The sequence below is a fragment of the Scyliorhinus canicula genome, chromosome 21, assembly GCF_902713615.1.
Source record: "Scyliorhinus canicula chromosome 21, sScyCan1.1, whole genome shotgun sequence".
NCBI classification, from domain to species: domain Eukaryota; kingdom Metazoa; phylum Chordata; class Chondrichthyes; order Carcharhiniformes; family Scyliorhinidae; genus Scyliorhinus; species Scyliorhinus canicula.
The window spans coordinates 588,040-607,286 of NC_052166.1; the positions used below are offsets into that span (position 1 = coordinate 588,040).

Consider the following 19,247-nt stretch of genomic DNA (forward strand, 5'->3'; position numbering starts at 1 on the left):
ACTACTCCTCTCACCCTGAATCCCACATATCACCACCTTTTCTGGTAATATTCCTCCCAAACTACATATTCCCCCATCTCTTACCATCAAAGATTGACTAGCTCCCGTATCTCTTAAAATTCTGATTTCTTTACCTACTCCTGCTACACATGAGTAAACTTTACCCACTCAAGTAAATTCTTGAAAGAGATCTGGCACCTTCTTAGCAAGCACCTCTTGATCAAACCGTGCAATCTTTTGCACCTCCTTCGCTTCGCTTGGGCTTTCCTTTACCACTTTAACAAACCCCACTGTCTTATCCTGTTTTACCATATCACCAGTCCAAAGATGTGCGGGTTAGGTGGATTGGCCATGCTAAATTGCCCGTAGTGTCCTAAAAAGTAAGGTTAAGGGGGGGGTTGTTGGGTTACGGGTATAGGGTGGATACGTGGGTTTGAGTAGGGTGATCATTGCTCGGCACAACATTGAGGGCCGAAGGGCCTGTTCTGTGCTGTACTGTTCTAAGTAAACGAGGATTGATTACTTTGTAGTGAGTTGGGAGATTTTGCTTGGGGTGTAGGGGGCAGATTATACGGGGATAGTTATCTCGGACCATGCACCCCACTGGCTGGATATTCGGTTCAGTACGGGACGAGAGCAGAGGCCGGGGTGGAGGTTTGACTCGAGGTTGTTGGCGGATGGAGGTTTTTGTGATAAGGTGCGGTTGGCGATTAGGGATTATGTGGAGTTCAATCAGAATGGGGAGGTATCGGCGGGCATTTTGTGGGAAGCACTGAAGGCAATGGTCAGGGGAGGAATGATCTCATTTACAGTTCATGCATATAAAAAAAGGAGGGCGGAACATGACCGTCCAGTGAGCAAGATAGTGGAGGTGGACAGGGAATATTCGAGGGTGCCCACCCTGGAGGGATTGGCAAAGAGGAAAAAGTTGCAGGGGCAATTTGACTGGCTGACAACAGGGAGGGCGATAGGGCAACTGTGTGGTGCAAGAGGGGTGCAATACGAGTATGGGGAGAAGGCGGGCCGGTGTACCAGCTGCGGAGACAGGCTGCGTCCAGGAAATATTAAAGATACGGACTGGGGCTGGGGATGTGGTATCGGAGCCAGGAGAAGATAAATGAGGCATTTAGAGAGAATTACCAGGGACTTTGTGAGGCGGACCCAGGAGGAGAGGAGGGGGACATGGGGTGGTTTCTGGACCAGCTGGAATTTCCCCAGGTGGAGGAAGCAAAGAGGCAGGCGTTGGATGAGTCCCTGGGGCTGAGGAAGGGGCTGGATAGTATCAGGGGTTATGAAGCCGGGGAAGGTCCCTGAGCCAGATGGGTACCCGACAGAATTTTATAAGGAATTTGCGGCAGACCTGGCACCACATCTGTTGGGGTGTTTAGTGAAGCACTGGAGAAGGGGGAGTTGCCGGAGACGATGAAGCAGGCAGTAATCACACTAATCCCAAAAAAAGGGAAGGATCCGGTGGAATGTGGGTCGTATAGACCCATATCACTGTTGAACACGGATATGAAAGTATTGGCTAAGTTGTTGGCGGGGAGGATGGAGGATTGTGTCCCCAGGGTGGTGGCAGAAGATCAAAGAGGCTTCGTGAAGAGCCGGCAGCTGGCAAGTAATATAAGACGGCTGTTGAATGTGGTGATGAATCCATTGGGGGCTCTGGTACCGGAGGTGATGGTGTCCATGGACGCGGAGAAAGCATTTGATCGGGTGGAGTGGCGGGACTTGTTTTTTTTAATAAATTTAGATTAGCCAATTATTTTTTTCTAATTAAGGGGCAATTGAGCGTGGCCAATCCACCTACTCTGCACATTTTTGGGTTGTGGGGGCGAAACCCACGCAGACACGGGGAGAATGTGCAAACTCCACACGGACAGTGACCCAGAGCCGGGATCGAACCTGGGACCTCAGCGCCGTGAGGCGGTTATGCTAACCACTAGGCCACCGTGCTGCCCTGGCGGGACTTGTTTGAGGTTTTGGGAAGGTTTGGGTTTGGGCCAAGATTTGTGGCATGGGTGCAGTTGCTGTATGTGGCACCAAGGGCGAGGGTGAGGACGAATTATATGAGCTCACGAAGCTTTGACTTACACAGTGCTGTTTGCGCTGGCCAAAGAGCCATTGGTGATGGGGTCGGCAGAGTGGCAGGGGATAATGAGGGGACAGAGGGAGCATCGGGTGTCGCTCTATGCGACCTCTTGCTGTATGTTTCGGATCGGTTGGAATGGGAAGGATTATGGGCCTGTTGGGGAGGTTTGGAGGGATCTCGGGATACAAGCTGAATGTAGGGAAAAGCGAGGTATTCCCGGTGAATGAGCTGGCACAGCGGGCTAATTTAGGGGGGGATGCCATTTACGGTAGCGAGGGATAGGTTTAGGTATTTGGGGATTCGGGTAGTGAGGGAATGGATGAGGCTCCATAAGTGGAACTTAATGAAGCTGATGGAGGAGGCCAGGGAGGATCTTAAGAGGTGGGATACACTGCACTTAATGTTGGTGGGGAGGGTCCAAGTGGTGAAAATTAATATTCTGCCGAGGTTCTTGTTTATCTTTCAGGCTCTCCCGATCTTTTTACCAAAGGCCTTTTATCGGAAAAGTGGACACGATCATCTCTGACTTTGTATGGGCGGGGAAGGTGCCGAGGGTGGGGAGGACCCTGCTACAGAGGCAGCAGGGGGAGGGGGTTGGCGTCGCCAAACTTGCTTCATTATTATTGAGCGGCGAATGTGGACAAGGTGCGGCGGTGGTGGGAAGAAGGGATAGAATGGGTTAGGATGGAGGAGGAATCTTGTAAGGGGTCTAGCGGAGTTGGGAATGGAGATCAATTGGGACGTATGGAGTGAGGCACTGCGAAGGGTAAACAGGACCTCCCTTTGTGCAAGGATGAGCCTGATACAGTTTAAGGTGGTGCACAGGGTGCATATGACTCGGACGAGAATGAATGGGTTCTTTCAGGGGGTAGCAGATGAGTGTGAGAGGTGTGGGCGGGGGCCAGCGAATCATGCAAACATGTTTTGGGATTGTGAAAAATTGGGAAGATTCTGGGCGTGAGTGTTCGTGGTCTTAGCCAGGGTAGTGGAGGAGGGAGTGGACCCGGACCCTTTGGTGGCGATATTTGGGGTTTCAGAGAAGCCGGAGCCCATGGAGAGGGGAAAGGCCGATGTCTTGGCCTTCGCCTCTCTGATTGCACGGTGACAAATTTTGCTGGAGTGGCGGTCAGCATCGTCACCGGGGGTAGCAGCACGGTTGGGTGACCTGTATGACTTCCTGCGGTTAGAGAAGATAAAGTATGAGTTAAGGGGCTCAGCAGGGGAGTTTGAGGAAAGGTGGGGGATGTTTGTGACCGTGTTTGAGGAGCTGTTTGTCACTGGGGGGGGGGGGGTGAAAAGGGAGAAAAATCTGTTAAAACTGTATCGTTGATTGTTGGGAAGAATGTTTCCCGGGGTGTTTATTTGTTGCAACCTACTTTGATACAAGTTTGAATAAAATGCATTTAAAAAAAATAAAAATAAATGAATGAATCAATTCCTCCTCGTTGTATAATATCAAATCCAGAATAGCCCGCTCCCTGGTTGATTCCACAACATATTGCTCCAAGAAACAATCGCTAACACGTTCAACGAACTCTCCCTTGAGGCTACCCTTGCCAATTTGGACTAAACCAGTCCATATGCATATGAAAATCACCCATGATTATTGCCATACCTTTCTTACAAGCCCCCAGTATTTCCTGGTTTATACTGGTTTATTTCGCACTGCGGGACTACTGTTTGGGGACCTACAGATTACTCCCACCAGGGACTTCTTCCCTATACTTTCTTATTTCTCCACAGACTGATTCCACGTCTTGATCACCAGTGCCTATATCATTTCTCAGGACCCCAGATCCCTTCCTTTCCCAGTAAACCTCCACAACCTCCTTTTCCTTTCTGTATCCTTCCAAAGTACTGAGTACCCTTGAATATTGAGCCCCCAGACTTGGTCTCCTTGTAACCATGTCTCAGTAATTGCCACCAAATCATTCCCGCTTGACTCTATTTGCGATGTTAACTCAATCATTTCCTTCCGAATGCTTCAGGCTTTTGAGTTTCTTCCATTATCAAATTTTCCTGCTCTTCTATGATTTCTTGGTGCACGGTCTGTCTACACCAGGATTGCATTCAGCTCCCTGTCTACACCGGGAGTGCACTCAGCTCGCTGCCTACACCGGGAGTGCGTTCAGCTCGCTGTCTACACCAGGAGTGCATTCAGCTCCCTGTCTACACCGGGAGTGCATTCAGCTCGCTGTCTACACCGGGAGTGCATTCAGCTCGCTGTCTACACTGGGAGCGCATTCAGCTCTCTGTCTACACCGGGAGTGCATTCAGCTCGCTGTCTACACCGGGAGTGTATTCAGCTCCCTGTCTACACCGGGAGTGCATTCAGCTCCCTGCCTACACCGGGAGTGCATTCAGCTCGCTGTCTACACCGGGAGTGCATTCAGCTCCCTGTCTACACCGGGAGTGCATTCAGCTCACTGTCTATACCGGGGGTGCATACAGCTCGCTGTCTACACCGGGAGTGCATTCAGCTCGCTGTCTACACCGGGAGTGTATTCAGCTCGCTGTCTACACCGGGAGTGCATTCAGCTCCCTGTCTACACCGGGAGTGCATAGGGCTCGCTGCCTACACCGGGAGTGCATTCAGCTCGCTGTCTACACCGGGAGTGCATTCAGCTCGCTGTCTACACCGGGAGTGCATTCAGCTCGCTGTCTACACCGGGAGTGCATTCAGCCCCCTGTCTACACCGGGAGTGCATACAGCTCGCTGTCTACACTGGGAGCGCATTCAGCTCCCTGCCTACACCGGGATTGCATTCAGCTCACTGTCTACACCGGGAGTGCATTCAGCTCCCTGTCTACACCGGGAGTGCATTCAGCTCCCTGTCTACACTGGGAGTGCATTCAGCTCGCTGTCTACACCAGGAGTGCATTCAGCTCGCTGCCCACACCGGGAGTGCATTCAGCTCCCTGTCTACACCGGGAGTGCATTCAGCTTGCTGTCTACACCGGGTGTGCATTCAGCTCCCTGTCTACACCGGGAGTGCATTCAGCTTGCTGTCTACACCGGGAGTGCATTCAGCTCCCTGTCTACACCGGGGGTGCATACAGCTCCCTGTCTACACTGGGAGTGCATTCAGCTCGCTACCTACACCAGGATTGCATTCAGCTCCCTGTCTACACCGGGAGTGCATTCAGCTCGCTGTCTACACTGGGAGTGCATTCAGCTCGCTGCCTACACCAGGATTGCATTCAGCTCCCTGTCTACACCGGGAGTGCATTCAGCTCGCTGTCTACACCGGGAGTGCATTCAGCTCCCTGTCTACACCGGGAGTGCATTCAGCTCACTGTCTATACCGGGGGTGCATACAGCTCGCTGTCTACACCAGGAGTGCATTCAGCTCGCTGTCTGCAACGGGAGTGCATTCAGCTCACTGTCTACACCGGGAGTGCATTCAGCTCGCTGTCTACACCGGGAATGCATTCAACTCGCTGTCTACACCTGGAGTGCATTCAGCTCGCTGTCTACACCGGGAGTGCATTCAGCTCGCTGTCTACACCGGGAGTGTATTCAGCTCGCTGTCTACACCGGGAGTGCATTCAGCTCCCTGTCTACACCGGGAGTGCATAGGGCTCGCTGCCTACACCGGGAGTGCATTCAGCTCGCTGTCTACACCGGGAGTGCATTCAGCTCGCTGTCTACACCGGGAGTGCATTCAGCCCCCTGTCTACACCGGGAGTGCATACAGCTCGCTGTCTACACTGGGAGCGCATTCAGCTCCCTGCCTACACCGGGATTGCATTCAGCTCACTGTCTACACCGGGAGTGCATTCAGCTCCCTGTCTACACCGGGAGTGCATTCAGCTCCCTGTCTACACTGGGAGTGCATTCAGCTCGCTGTCTACACCAGGAGTGCATTCAGCTCGCTGCCCACACCGGGAGTGCATTCAGCTCCCTGTCTACACCGGGAGTGCATTCAGCTTGCTGTCTACACCGGGAGTGCATTCAGCTCCCTGTCTACACCGGGAGTGCATTCAGCTTGCTGTCTACACCGGGAGTGCATTCAGCTCCCTGTCTACACCGGGGGTGCATACAGCTCCCTGTCTACACTGGGAGTGCATTCAGCTCGCTGCCTACACCAGGATTGCATTCAGCTCCCTGTCTACACCGGGAGTGCATTCAGCTCGCTGTCTACACTGGGAGTGCATTCAGCTCGCTGCCTACACCAGGATTGCATTCAGCTCCCTGTCTACACCGGGAGTGCATTCAGCTCGCTGTCTACACCGGGAGTGCATTCAGCTCCCTGTCTACACCGGGAGTGCATTCAGCTCACTGTCTATACCGGGGGTGCATACAGCTCGCTGTCTACACCAGGAGTGCATTCAGCTCGCTGTCTGCAACGGGAGTGCATTCAGCTCACTGTCTACACCGGGAATGCATTCAACTCGCTGTCTACACCTGGAGTGCATTCAGCTCGCTGTCTACACCGGGAGTGCATTCAGCTCTCTGTCTACACCGGGGGTGCATACAGCTCGCTGTCTACACCGGGAGTGCATTCAGCTCCCTGTCTACACCGGGAGTGCATTCAGCTCGCTGTCTACACCGGGAGTGCATTCAGTTCTCTGTCTACACCGGGAGTGCATTCAGCTCACTGTCTATACCGGGAGTGCATACAGCTCCCTGTCTACACCGGGAGTGCATTCAGCTCTCTGTCTACACCGGGGGTGCATAGGGCTCGCTGTCTACACCGGGAGTGCAGAGGATCTGACACTCCCTGTTATAGACACAGAAAGGTGTTCACTGATTGGGCCACTAATCGGGGAACTCATATTCCAAGTGGCCAATCTCAAAGGCCTGGTCTAAGTCAATACCCGTCTCACCCCCTCCCCTCCAACAACTACCCTGTTTCACCCTCCCATGGTCTGTGTAACGTCCCCCCAGGGTGTTGGGCCTGTGCCGGCACTGTCAGTGGGTCACTCGACAAGCAGGCGAGTGATGATCATTCGCTGTGAGGGAAGCTCTGGAGTTCCTCAGTCGATGCCGGAGTCTGACTCCTGTCTTTCTGCTGAGCGCTGTCACCCCCATCAGCTGAGCGGGGTCCGCGTCGGGGCGTTTGTTCTTGGACCATTTGGCGGGTCCACAGGGGATGGGGGTGCAGGCAGATTAACGTGACAGAGGCTTCACATGTATCAGGTGTAACATGTTTTAATTGTGAACATTTGGCAGTTCCATTTCCCCTAGCTACACATAGCCACCATCCCCCCCACCCCAGAGCCCCCTCAGTGCTCCTCAATCTTCTTGATCTTACATGGCCTACTGCTGCGTCCAGCTGAGTCCCCATGATACGCATCAGAGGCGGAGGGAGCCTACTGCTTTCAATACCCTGGGGCCTTTGATGCCCTCGGCTGATGTCCTCTGGAGGGGCTGGAGCTAGAGGGCTTCCTGTTCTGCTCGCTGCCCTTGAGATGCACCAGTGTCAGGAGAGGGGATTCAGAGGAACTGGAAACCACCACCATCATCTCCTTGGTGTCAGGCGGCAGGTTGGGCTCCAGCGCTTCCTCCTCCCGGACGGTGCCCGTAAGGCCCTAAGGGGGTCTCCATGGGACGGAGAGGCAGCTAGAATGGGCTCCAGAGGCTCCTGCGATATGTGGCTCTGCCGGTCCTGGCACCTCCCCGTTGCCTGCACCATCGTGTCAATGGCCTCAGCGAAGCTCCTCACTGACTGGGCCGTGCTCTGCAGAACCTCGGCAATGGCCCTCAGCCACTGGGACATGATGACGAGGCCCTCAGCCATGGTCGGCACAGAATGAGCCACACCGTCGCTCAAGACGCTGACCTTCTGCTGCAGGCTTTCCACTGCGGTCGCCACCCTAGCAGTGTTGGCCACGGTACCACGCATTGCCGGCATCATCTCCTGTGCCCGTAGCTTTTGGGGGCTCCTCCGATCGGCTACGCACGCTTTGGAATGTTGCTGACATCCCCTCCTGAATCTCACAGCCGTGCCCTAGCGCCTGCATCAGCTCTGGGTCAACGTCGTCCAGAGGCTCGGCATCTGGCTGGGACCCAGCTGAGTCCTGGGATCCAGCAGATCTCCTGCTGCTGATTCCCTTGGTTCCTGCCTCCTCCTGAGGTGCATCAGCAGCTGTGTGCTGCTCACCTGATTGTGGCCCACAAGTCTGTCCGCTAACATTGCCCACCGTGGCGTGTGTCTCTGCGCGGGTGGGGGTGACAGCAGTGACGCCTCGCTGGTGGTCTCCTCGGAGCTCTCCTCTGAGGTGGTCTCTTGGGTGGGGGAAGGTTGTGACCCCACCCCGAGAGAGAATGGACATTTGGTCAGTTCTCTCCCCCCCCCCCCCCTGTTATGGGCGACCTTCCTCTGCAGGGACATAGAGAGGGCATGGTAAGCCGCGCACTTGACGGATAGGCGCGGGGGGGAGGGTGGGGGGGGGGGGGGGGGTGGCAGGGTCTAGGTGGCATGTGTGGGCACCGCAGCTGGACATGGTGGTTGGGCTGGTGGGTGCCACAGGGTGCTCAGGAACAAGCACGAAGGTCAGATGTGGGGAGGGTGCGAGGTGTCAACCATTGATTTATGGGCGGGGAGGGAGGGAGGGGAATTTGAGGGGTGGCAGGGGGAACTGATGCCAGGAGAGAGGTGGCAGCTTACCCTTGCAGGGCGGTGGAGGTCATTGGGCTTCTTCCCACATTGAACGCCGACCCTCCTGGCCACGCTGCCCTCCCAGACGGTATTGGTGACCCTGCTGCTGGCCCTCCGACCCCCCCTCAGCGGAGCAGGCTGCCCCGCCTCTCATCGACGGCTTTTAAAAGCAGCTCCTCCTTGTGAACGGCGAGACACCTGTGGCGCGAGTCTGGGCGAATCCACAGTGAGACAGCCAGTGATGGCGAGACGCTCGTGGGGGCTCATTTTCAGCACCGTTAAATACCAGATGCGATCTCGCGATCTAGCATTGATGCTAACCACCATGCTACCGTGAGGCCATGGTACCATCATTTTTTCAATTTATAAAAAGAAATTTACAGTACCCAATTCATTTTCCAATTAAGGGGCAAGTTAGTGTGGCCAATCCACCTACCCTCACATCTTTGGGTTGTGGGGGCGAAACCCACGCAGACACGGGGAGAACGTGCAAACTCCACACGGACAGTGACCCAGAGCCGGGATCGAACCTGGGACCTCGGCGCCGTGAGGCAGCATTGCTAACCACTGCGCCACCATGCAGCCCAAGTCAGTACCATCATGGCGGATCATGGGCCTCAGCTCCATTTTTCATGCACGTTCCCCGTATCCCGGAGAGACCAGGGGCGGAACCTCCGTTCCCCCAGCCACAGGTCACTCGGCGCCGCACCATTCGCTGGTGGCGGGATTCTCTCTCCCCATCCCGCCGCTGGGAAACCCGCTGGTGTGGCCTCACTAAGGCTCTGTATAATTGCAGCAAGACATCCCTGCTCCTGTACTCAAATCCTCTCGCAATGAAGGCCAACATACCATCTGAGAACACGGACGAACAGACTCAAAAACAGCTTCTTCCCCACTGTCACCAGACTCCTAAATGACCCTTTTATGGACTGTCCTCATTAACACTACACCCTGTCTGCTTCATCCGATGCCAATGCTTATGTAGTTACATTGTATATCTTGTGTTGCCCTATTATGTATTCTCATGTATTTTCTTGAATTCTGTTCAATTCCCTTTTCTTCCCATGTACTGAATGATCTGTTGAGCTGCTTGCAGAAAAATACTTTTCACTGTACCTCGGTACACGTGACAATAAACAAATCCAATCCAATCCAATTTGCCTTCTTTACCGCCTGCTGCACCTGGAGGCTTACCTTCAGCGACTGGTGTACAAGGACATCCAGGTCCCGCTGCACACTCCCCTCTCCCAAATTATAGCCTTCTTGTTTTTGGTACCAAAGTGGATAACCTCACAATTATTCACATTATACTGCATCTGCCGTTCATTTGTCCACTCACTCAGCCTGTCCAAATCACACTGAAGGATCTCTGCCTCCTCCTCACAGCTCAACCTCCCACCCCAACTTGGTGTCATCTGCAAAGTTGGAGATATGACATTTTAGTTCCCTCATCTAAATCATGAATGTATATTGTGAATAGCTGGGGTCCCATCACCGATCCCTGCGGTACCCCACTAGTCACGGCCTGCCATTTGGAAAATGACCCGTTAATTCCTACTCTTTGTTTCCTGTCTGCCAATCAGTTTTCTATCCAGCTCAATCCACTACCCCTAACCCCATGCGCTTTAATTTCACACACTAATCTCTGATGAGGGACTTTGTCGAAAGCCTCATATTACGATCCCAGCAGTGACCAGGATACTGGACCGAATCCCCAATATTTGAGTTTATTTGGAAGACTATGCGGAAAGAATGAATCGCTCCGGGAGCGATTGCACAAAGAAATGGGGCTTTGGTGTTTTTCAGAACAAAACTTTATTGTGAATAAAATATTAACTTTTATTTTATTTTTTTTTAAAATATAAATTTAGAGTACCGAATTCATTTTTTCCAATTAAGGGGCAATTTAGCATGGCCAATCCACCCACCCTGCACATCTTTGGGTTGTGGGTGCAAAACCCACGCAGACACGGGGAGAATGTGCAAACTCCACACGGACAGTGACCCAGAGCCGGGATTGAAATTGGGACCTCGTCGCCATGAGGCAGCAGTGCTAACCCACTGCACCACTGTGCTGCCATAAATATTAACTTTTATAACTTCACACCTGAAAGAACAGTTTACATTTACCCCTTAAACACTGCGACTCAATTCCCCATTAAACAACTCGAAAAAGAAACATACAGCTCCCAGTCTTTCTTACTGTGGGAGAACAGGGGCGGGTTTAGCACAGGGCTAAATCGCTGGCTTTGGAAACAGGCCAGCAGCACGGTTCAATTCCCGTACCAGCCTCCCCGAACAGGCGCCGGAATGTGGCGACTAAGGGCTTTTCACAGTAACTTCACTTGAAGCCTACATGTGACAATAAGCGATTTTCATTTCAGTTGTGGACAGTGTCAGGCAGATCAGAATTCAACTTCCCTCACCAAAGATTTCTCCAAAAACTGCTTCTTTAAATCTTTGCAAAATCTCTCACTACATTCCTTGATTCCATCCACCAGTGACCACATCTCCACAAGCTGGAAAACATTGGGCTGCATTTTCCGTAGCCCGACGCCAAAATCAGGATCAGCGATTGGGCGAGAATGGGGCAGGCGCGGGTTTGATGCCTCCTCGGCCGACTGATCCGCGATGCTCCCCCCCCCCCCCCCCGATGGTGCGGGCCACGTGTGGTCCCAGTGTTCGGGAACCCAGTGTGTCAGGAGCGGACCAGTGTCCAGCGCCGTCACAGTCGTCCGGGATCCGTGCCACTGGACGGGAGGGGGAGACTTCTGCTAGGGCCAGGGAGAATGGTGGGGGTTGGCCAGTGAGTGTGCTGTGGGGTCGGAGTGGGCGGATTAGAGTTCCAGCACAGCCAGCGTCATGTGTTCCGGCTGAAATTGGTGCAGGCCACCCCTGCTCATCTGTGGCCCGGGACCCGGCGATTCTCCGTCCATTTTCAGTGTGTTCCGCAAGTGTTTAATGCGGCGCTGGTGCTAGCCCCTCACCTGTACCGGAATCGATGAGAGGCTCACGCCGATTTTCCCGTCGTGAAACTCCGTTCGCTCCATCACTTAGCCTCAGAAACGGAGAATTCCGCCCATATTCTCTGCAGGCTGCAAAGCACATTAACTCCCCATGGACTTCCCCAGTCAAACCACAACCCATTAGTCCAGACCGAAAACACATTCCTTTGTCAATTTCACCCTCTGGCTGCTAAAAGCACCCCAAGCCCCATGCAAAACAGAATTACTTTTAAGCAAACATGACCACTGCAGTCAAACACACTCTACCGCAGGCGTTTAACCCTTAAATAGCCCAATGCTTTGAATCCAATATTCCTCATTCAGTCACACTTCTAAAAGTCCAAATAAGCCACATCCACTGGCTCCCCCTCATCAACTCGGCAGGTTACATCCTCGAAGAATCCCAGTAGCTTTGTGAAGCATGATTTCCCCTTTCATAAATCCATGCTGACTCTGTCCAATCCTGCCACTGTTTTCCAAGTGCTCAGCTATTAAATCTTTTACAATGGGGTCAGGAATTTTCAAGAAGATAGGGCGAGAGAGAGACAGGTATTGAAAATAAGGAGGAAGATAGCAGTAACGATCGGTTTAACAATGCAGTAACTGTGAACAGCGGTGCCTGCCTTTTGTGTGCCTTCTAACTCTCTTTTCTCACCTTGCAGTCGGAGATTGGGTTCGGGAAACTGGAGACCTACGTTAAGCTGGACAAGCTTGGGGAGGTAGGAGCTCGGCACCGAATCTTTCAGAAGTTGAAAAAGCCCTGACGCTAACACTCCCGGCTACAAAATCTTTCCTTCCATTGTGGTTGTTAGCGGGAGGAGAAATGACCGGGGTTTTGTTTTGACAGCCTCAGAGAGCAGGGTTGCGCCCCCTGTGATTCCTGCTCGGCTGCCTACCTCGGCCCCCATTTGTCCTCCGCTCTTCCAGATCCCACGGGTGCCTGTGACCTCTGTGTGTGTATGTGTGTGTGACAGATGTCAGAATTTTAGATATATTATATTACACATATTTGGTGAATAAGGGTGAGAGTGCGTTTGACTGCTGCGGTCTTGTTTTTAAAAGATTCTTAGGTTGAAAGGCAACAAAGCTTTTGGGAGCCAGAGATGTGATTAACCGCTGTAAAGAGCTAGGGCGAATGCAATTTTGTTTTGATTAAGAGGATTCCCCGGGGAATTCATTAGATTTCAGCTTGGTGAGATGATGGGTTGGATTGTCTGCTCCCCCAGCCACCTGTTTCTCGTCGGGGTGCCGTTCGCTGGTGGCTGGTTTCTGTCTCTTCCCTCCCCCCCCCCCCGCTTGTCAATGGGATTTCCCGGTACGCTCCCGGCGGGAAAAGTGAATACCGACGACCAGAGAATTGCTGGGTGGAGCTGAGGCATCAGGCTTTTTGAGAAATCGGGCATGGTTTAACCACTGCGCCGCGCCGGTTAAATAGCGGGAAAGGCCAAAGGTGAAGATTCGCACCAGGTGTCAGTTTTCCATCTAATCTGCCCGTTCCCGATGTCGAGTTCCGGATCTCACCCAAACATGGCGAGCAGATCATTGACCCCCAACTTGCACTAATCTGCATCTCATTAGTGAGATTGAAGTCAAATGTAACGGCCTCCAGGGAATTAATCGTCTCCCCAGTGAGTAATCACACGGGCGTCGTTTAGTATTCCTCTTTAAAAGCGTGAAGTTGCCGCCGTGGTTGCCGAGGGGACCTGAGGAGGGGATCGGCCATTTCCATTTTCGGGCATGTAGCTCAAGGGAACTGGAGCTGCTGCCCCAGCGCAATGGGGGTGGGTGTTTCATCTGTGAGGCCTTCAAGCATCTTTAAATATTGTGGATACCCATAACTGGAGCCTGTCTGTCCTCCCCAAAACTCCCAGGCCCTGTTCCTGATTCTGTGCTGACGGTCGCTTTAACTCCCTTTGACTGTGAGCAGCCTCTGGCTTCACAGCATAATAATAAATTGGCCTTGTTAGTTGTCTGAGGACTTCACAGCTGCAGGTTGCGTTTCCTGCTGCTGCTGCTGGTGGCTGCAGATGCCTGGAGGCTGCTGGTGGCTGCAGATGCCTGGAGGCTGCTGGTGGCTGCAGATGCCTGGAGGCTGCTGGTGGCTGCAGATGCCTGGAGGCTGCTGGTGGCTGCAGATGCCTGGAGGCTGCTGGTGGCTGCAGATGCCTGGAGGCTGCTGGTGGCTGCAGATGCCTGGAGGCTGCTGGTGGCTGCAGGTGCCTGGAGGCTGCTGGTGGCTGCAGGTGCCTGGAGGCTGCTGGTGGCTGCAGATGCCTGGAGGCTGCTGGTGGCTGCAGATGCCTGGAGGCTGCTGGTGGCTGCAGATGCCTGGAGGCTGCTGGTGGCTGCAGGTGCCTGGAGGCTGCTGGTGGCTGCAGATGCCTGGAGGCTGCTGGTGGCTGCAGGTGCCTGGAGGCTGCTGGTGGCTGCAGGTGCCTGGAGGCTGCTGGTGGCTGCAGGTGCCTGGAGGCTGCTGGTGGCTGCAGGTGCCTGGAGGCTGCTGGTGGCTGCAGATGCCTGGAGGCTGCTGGTGGCTGCAGATGCCTGGAGGCTGCTGGTGGCTGCAGATGCCTGGAGGCTGCTGGTGGCTGCAGATGCCTGGAGGCTGCTGGTGGCTGCAGATGCCTGGAGGCTGCTGGTGGCTGCAGATGCCTGGAGGCTGCTGGTGGCTGCAGATGCCTGGAGGCTGCTGGTGGCTGCAGATGCCTGGAGGCTGCTGGTGCTGCTGTTTCCTCCTTTTTCAGTCGCCTGAAAGAAGAACAATTATTTCTAAGATACCTGGATCCTGGAACACCGGGCTCAGGGGCTGTATGAATCCAGAGGGCAATTCCGTTTGAAGCACGAAGAAGCTGCGGGACCTGGTGCGCGACATTGACCCTGATGAAGATGTTGAAGAAATGCTTTTGCAGATTGCTGATGCTTTTTGCTGCTGGTGTGGTGAGTGCTGCCTGTAACTGGCGCATCACCGCGGGTTAAACACACTGGAAGTCAAGGATGTTCAACCGCGCCTTGAGCGTCAGCGGAATATGTGGATGTCAGGATTTGGATCTGGTGAGATTGGGCCGTGTGGGCGGGGGGCCTACACCTGGCTCTGGAGAATGGCTCTGATACGTGGAACAACCAACAAAAAACACATTGATGAGAAGATCATTTCTACGACAAAGCTCTGGACATGATAGCACATTCTCAGGCTTATCCTCCGTTTCTGTTGAGCTTGCGAGGGGCGATACCGTGTGTTTAGTTTATTTGTGAAAATGAGCTGATATAGCTTCGTATTGGTACAAATATGGAACGGTGACGTTTCATTGTTGTTTAATGGTTAGTGTGATATGTTAACTTGTTAACGTTGACCATTTTTGCCAATAAAATATTCTCAAGTGGCTTCTTGTGGGTACATGGCCATGTCTCAGACGATGATTATTGCATCGCATTTCAATCAAACTTGAAGCCTGAACAATTTGCATGACCTCCAGAAGCGTCAGCACCACAGAGGCAGCAGCTCAAACACTCCAGAGCTGGGCTTCAGCACTGTGGATATCCCCGTGACCAAAGGGTAGTGTGTGGCTCAGGGGAGGGCACCTGAGCACGGTCTCCATAATGTTCCCAACAGGAGCCTGAGGTCGAGGGGTTCCTGATGTAGCCGGGGGTGCGGAGTGAGGTTCTCCAGCACAGTTGGCTCGTTCGATGGCACTCTGAGAGAAGGCGGGATACGTAGGCGTGGGGGAGGCTTGGGGGATTTGAGGGTCCCAGGGTGAAGGTCTCCCTCCTTTTCCAATTCCTTACAGATATAATGATTCGGCTCATTATGTTGAGGCGGCCTCTGCGGTGCTGGAGAAGGCAGCAGCATCGACCCAGGCCGGAGGGAGCACCCCAGATGCAGGGGGGCTGCCGCACACCCAGAAGGACCCGGCCGCCCATCAGGCTGAGGAGGAACCCAGAGGGGGATGCAAGCGACGGCTCATGGTGCGCAGGCATCTTTCCAGGAGGTGACGGACAGCATGGGCCGCAGGAGACTCCATCCCAACAAGGAAACAGTGCGGAGCTGTGGGCCTGTGCCACGCCCACCTGGACTTGGCAGCCCATGGAGCAGGAGGACACATGTTCCTCATGGCCGTGAAGATCACCGCAGCGCTGAATCTCTCTGCCATCGGCTCATTCCAGGGCATCTGTCCAGCATTTCACAAGCTACAGCCCACAAGTGTATCCGTGAGATCACGGATGCCCTGTATGCCCGGGCATTAGGCTTTTATCAACTTTTGAGCTGGACCGTGCCCACCAAGATGCCCGGTTGCAGCATTCTCTGCCATTGCTGGGTGCCCCAGGTTCAGGGGGTAATTGATGCCAGGGACTGCCCTTCATTAACAGAAGGGGGTTCCACTCCCTGAATGTTCAACCCGTGTGCGATCACCACCTCCGGATCACACACGTGTGTGCATGTTTCCCAGGGAGTGTGCTTGACAGATATATCCTAGGACACTCAGAGATCCCCGGCATCATCGGGGACCACCCCAGGATGACGGGTGGCTCGTGGGGGATAAGGGGTACTTGCTGAGGGCCTGGCTGATGACGCCAGTGTGGAGGCTGGAGACCGAGGCAGAGAACCGATACGATGAGGCCCATATTGCAACCTGTACTGACATTGAGCGGTGCATCGAACTGCTCTTAATGCAGCTCCGAGGCCTGGACCGCATTGGAGAAGCCCTGCATGTTTCCTCCAAAGGGTCGCCCGCTTTCTGGTGGTCTGCTGTTCCCTCAACACCCTGGCACAACAGTAGGGCGACATACTGGAGGAGAAGAACAACTCACTTGCGACAGAAGTGACATTTGGGTGAAGGGGCAGTGGATCCGCAGCCTTGCTGTTGGTGACTTCTCTCTCCTCGGCCAACCCCGTGATTTTCGGGACCCGTTTCGCAGAGGGGGTGAGGAGTCATGTCCCTCCGACCCCCTCGGGGGACCAGGATGTCCCGTCTCGTACCGACGGCATTGAGAAGCCTGACCGGGTCGGCATCAAAGCGAGGAGCTTTGCGCGCTGCCGTGCTTGTGTGTTGACTGGGAGTCAGTAGTGAGGAAACGTTTAAAAGCAGCTCCCTCTTCGCGATGAAACACTGGGGCGTGAATCTGGCAAATCCATAGTGAGACAGCCAGTGATGGCGAGACGCTCGTGAGGGCTCACGTCCGGCACTGAGTGCTGTTAAATACGACCGTTATCTCGCCAATGCGGCCTTCGGGAAATACCCCGCCAATCGCTCCCGAAATGACACTTGGAAATGTTTCCGTGGCTGAAGCTGAGACCAAGTGAGGCAGTTTGTCCTCCCTGTAGGTGAAAAGAGATTAACGGTATTTAAAGCGGCGCAGACTGGTCTGAGGAGAAGGAGGAACTGAAAAAAGCCAGCTGAAAGCAGATTTTGAAAACATTCAGCCAGAGTTTCTGTCAGGAGTCAGATCTTTTCTGTAAAGCAGCATCAAAAGATCTCTTTCTCAAAGAATATCTCTGTAACGTGGGTAATCCTCTGTGTCATTGGAATTTAAGATGGATTGAGAGCTGAGGTTTATTTTCGTGTGGTTTGAGTGGGAGTAAAGATAGCAGTTCAGGGTTATTGTGTCACTGTATTGATTAGCATTGTTTCAGGGGTAATTTATTTTCTGGTGTGATGTTAAAGATGTTTTAATCCTCTGTTAATAAAGTTTGTTTGAATAAACGATTTCATCGTGAAATCACTGCTGGAGCGAGGAATCCTTTCCTCACAGTCTGACACAAATAAAATAAAATATTGGGGTTTCTGTCCCGTATCCCGGCCACTCTCGGGATCTGGTCCAGGATTTTAATAGTGTGTGTGTATGTCTGTGCTTGATGTGTGTGTGCACACGCGTGTGTGTGTGTGCATGCATGTGTGTATGTGCGTGTGCATACGTGCATGTGAGTGTGTGTACATGTGTGTGAGTGAGTGCGTGCCTGCATGTGTGTGTGTACGTTTGTGTGTGTGAGTGTGCGTGCACATGTGTGTGTGTATGCGAGTGTGTGTGCACGTGTGTGTTTGCACACATGCAGACATGGAGTGGTGGTGGGCTTGGGCAGGAGGGGGCGCAGGTTATTTGTCGATGTCCACTCTATCCTTCTGGACTCTCACCCTGCCATACTGGGGGTAGAAATACCTCAGTTCTTAAGTACAAGCTTCACTGAGCGTCGCCTGCTCTCAACTCACTCTGAAGCAAGTTCTGTTTTATCCTTAAAGCGACCTGCGTTTCAAACATTATCGGGGGAGGGCGACAAGACCCGAATTCTGACCCCTCCTGACGGGAAGGGAAAGAATTGCCGGGAGAGAGCAGCCAAGAGGTGGGCCAGGTATGGGCCAAGTCCTCCTGGCCCACAACATCCGCAGAACTCAATGATCAGGAGCTCTGCTTGATTTCTCTGCACATTTCCCACCCAGAGACAAGCCTAACTGCAGGGTCTGGCCCCCAGACCTACACAGCTGGCTCTGCATAGAGCAGGGATGGTGCCTGCAACTGCGTGGGCTCGGTGCTCTCTCTCTGGCCTGCATCATGGGGGATCTAACGGCTCGGTTCTCATCGCATACCGAACAAAGAGGGATTCTCTCCCCTCCCCTCCCCTCCCACGCAGCTCTCAGTTTGATTGCCGTCTCTCTCTCTCTTCCCCCCTCTACAGGGCACCTATGCAACCGTATACAGAGGGAGGAGTAAGCTAACGGACAATCTAGTGGCACTGAAGGAAATCCGATTGGAGCACGAGGAAGGAGCACCATGTACAGCCATTAGGGAAGGTAAGGACTGGCTCGTGTCCCCATCCCTCCCTGCATCTTTCTGTGTGCAACCCTGCCTTCGACTTCATTCCGCCTTCACGGTGCGATTCTTTGACACCAGCTCCAGCTCTTCCTCTGCTGTTAGCTTGCGTGTTTTTCAATAATTACTGGACTCTGTGCTGTCACATGCTCTGATGGAATGTTCTGATAGAATGAGTTGCTAATCTTATTTGGAGTGTTTCCCACAGCGAGTGTGTTATTGACGAGGGGATTCCCGAGCAAGTGTGTCATTATTGACGGGGGAATTCCCCAAGCGAGTGTCTCCTTATTGACGGGGAGTTTCCCCCAGCGAGTGTGTCGTTATTGAAGGAGGCATTTTCCAAGCGAGTGAGTTGTTTATCGTTGGGGTGCTTCACCCATCGAGTGTCTCGTTATTGACGGGGTGATTCCCCCAGCGGATGTGTCGTTGTTGATGGGGTGATTCTCCGAGCGAGTGTGTCGCTATTGACGGTGATTGCCCCGAGTGTCTAGTTATTGATGGGGTGACCCGCCATTGAATGTGACTTATTGATGAGGAATTCACCCAGGGAATGTGTCGTTATTGACGGGGGATTCCCCCGCGGGTGTGTCATTACTGACGGGGTAATTCTTCAGCGAGTGTATCGTTATTAACATGGCGATTCTCCCAGCGAATGTGTCGGTACTGATAGGGGAATTTCCCCAGCGAGATTGTCATTATTGACGAGGGAATTCCTCCAGCGAGTGTGTCGTTATTGATGGAGTG

General features: G+C 53.4%; 1 protein-coding gene across 1 annotated transcript in view; it reads left to right on the forward strand.

Moving 5' to 3' along the window:
* The window catches only part of LOC119955880 (cyclin-dependent kinase 17-like), a 155,981-nt gene that overhangs the window by 99,640 nt on the left and 37,094 nt on the right, over positions 1-19,247 (forward strand). Inside the window, exons 7-8 of the mRNA XM_038782532.1 lie at positions 12,365-12,421; positions 18,370-18,484. Of these exons, the coding sequence (XP_038638460.1) occupies positions 12,365-12,421; positions 18,370-18,484 (172 nt within the window). The remainder of the gene's footprint in view (positions 1-12,364; positions 12,422-18,369; positions 18,485-19,247) is intronic.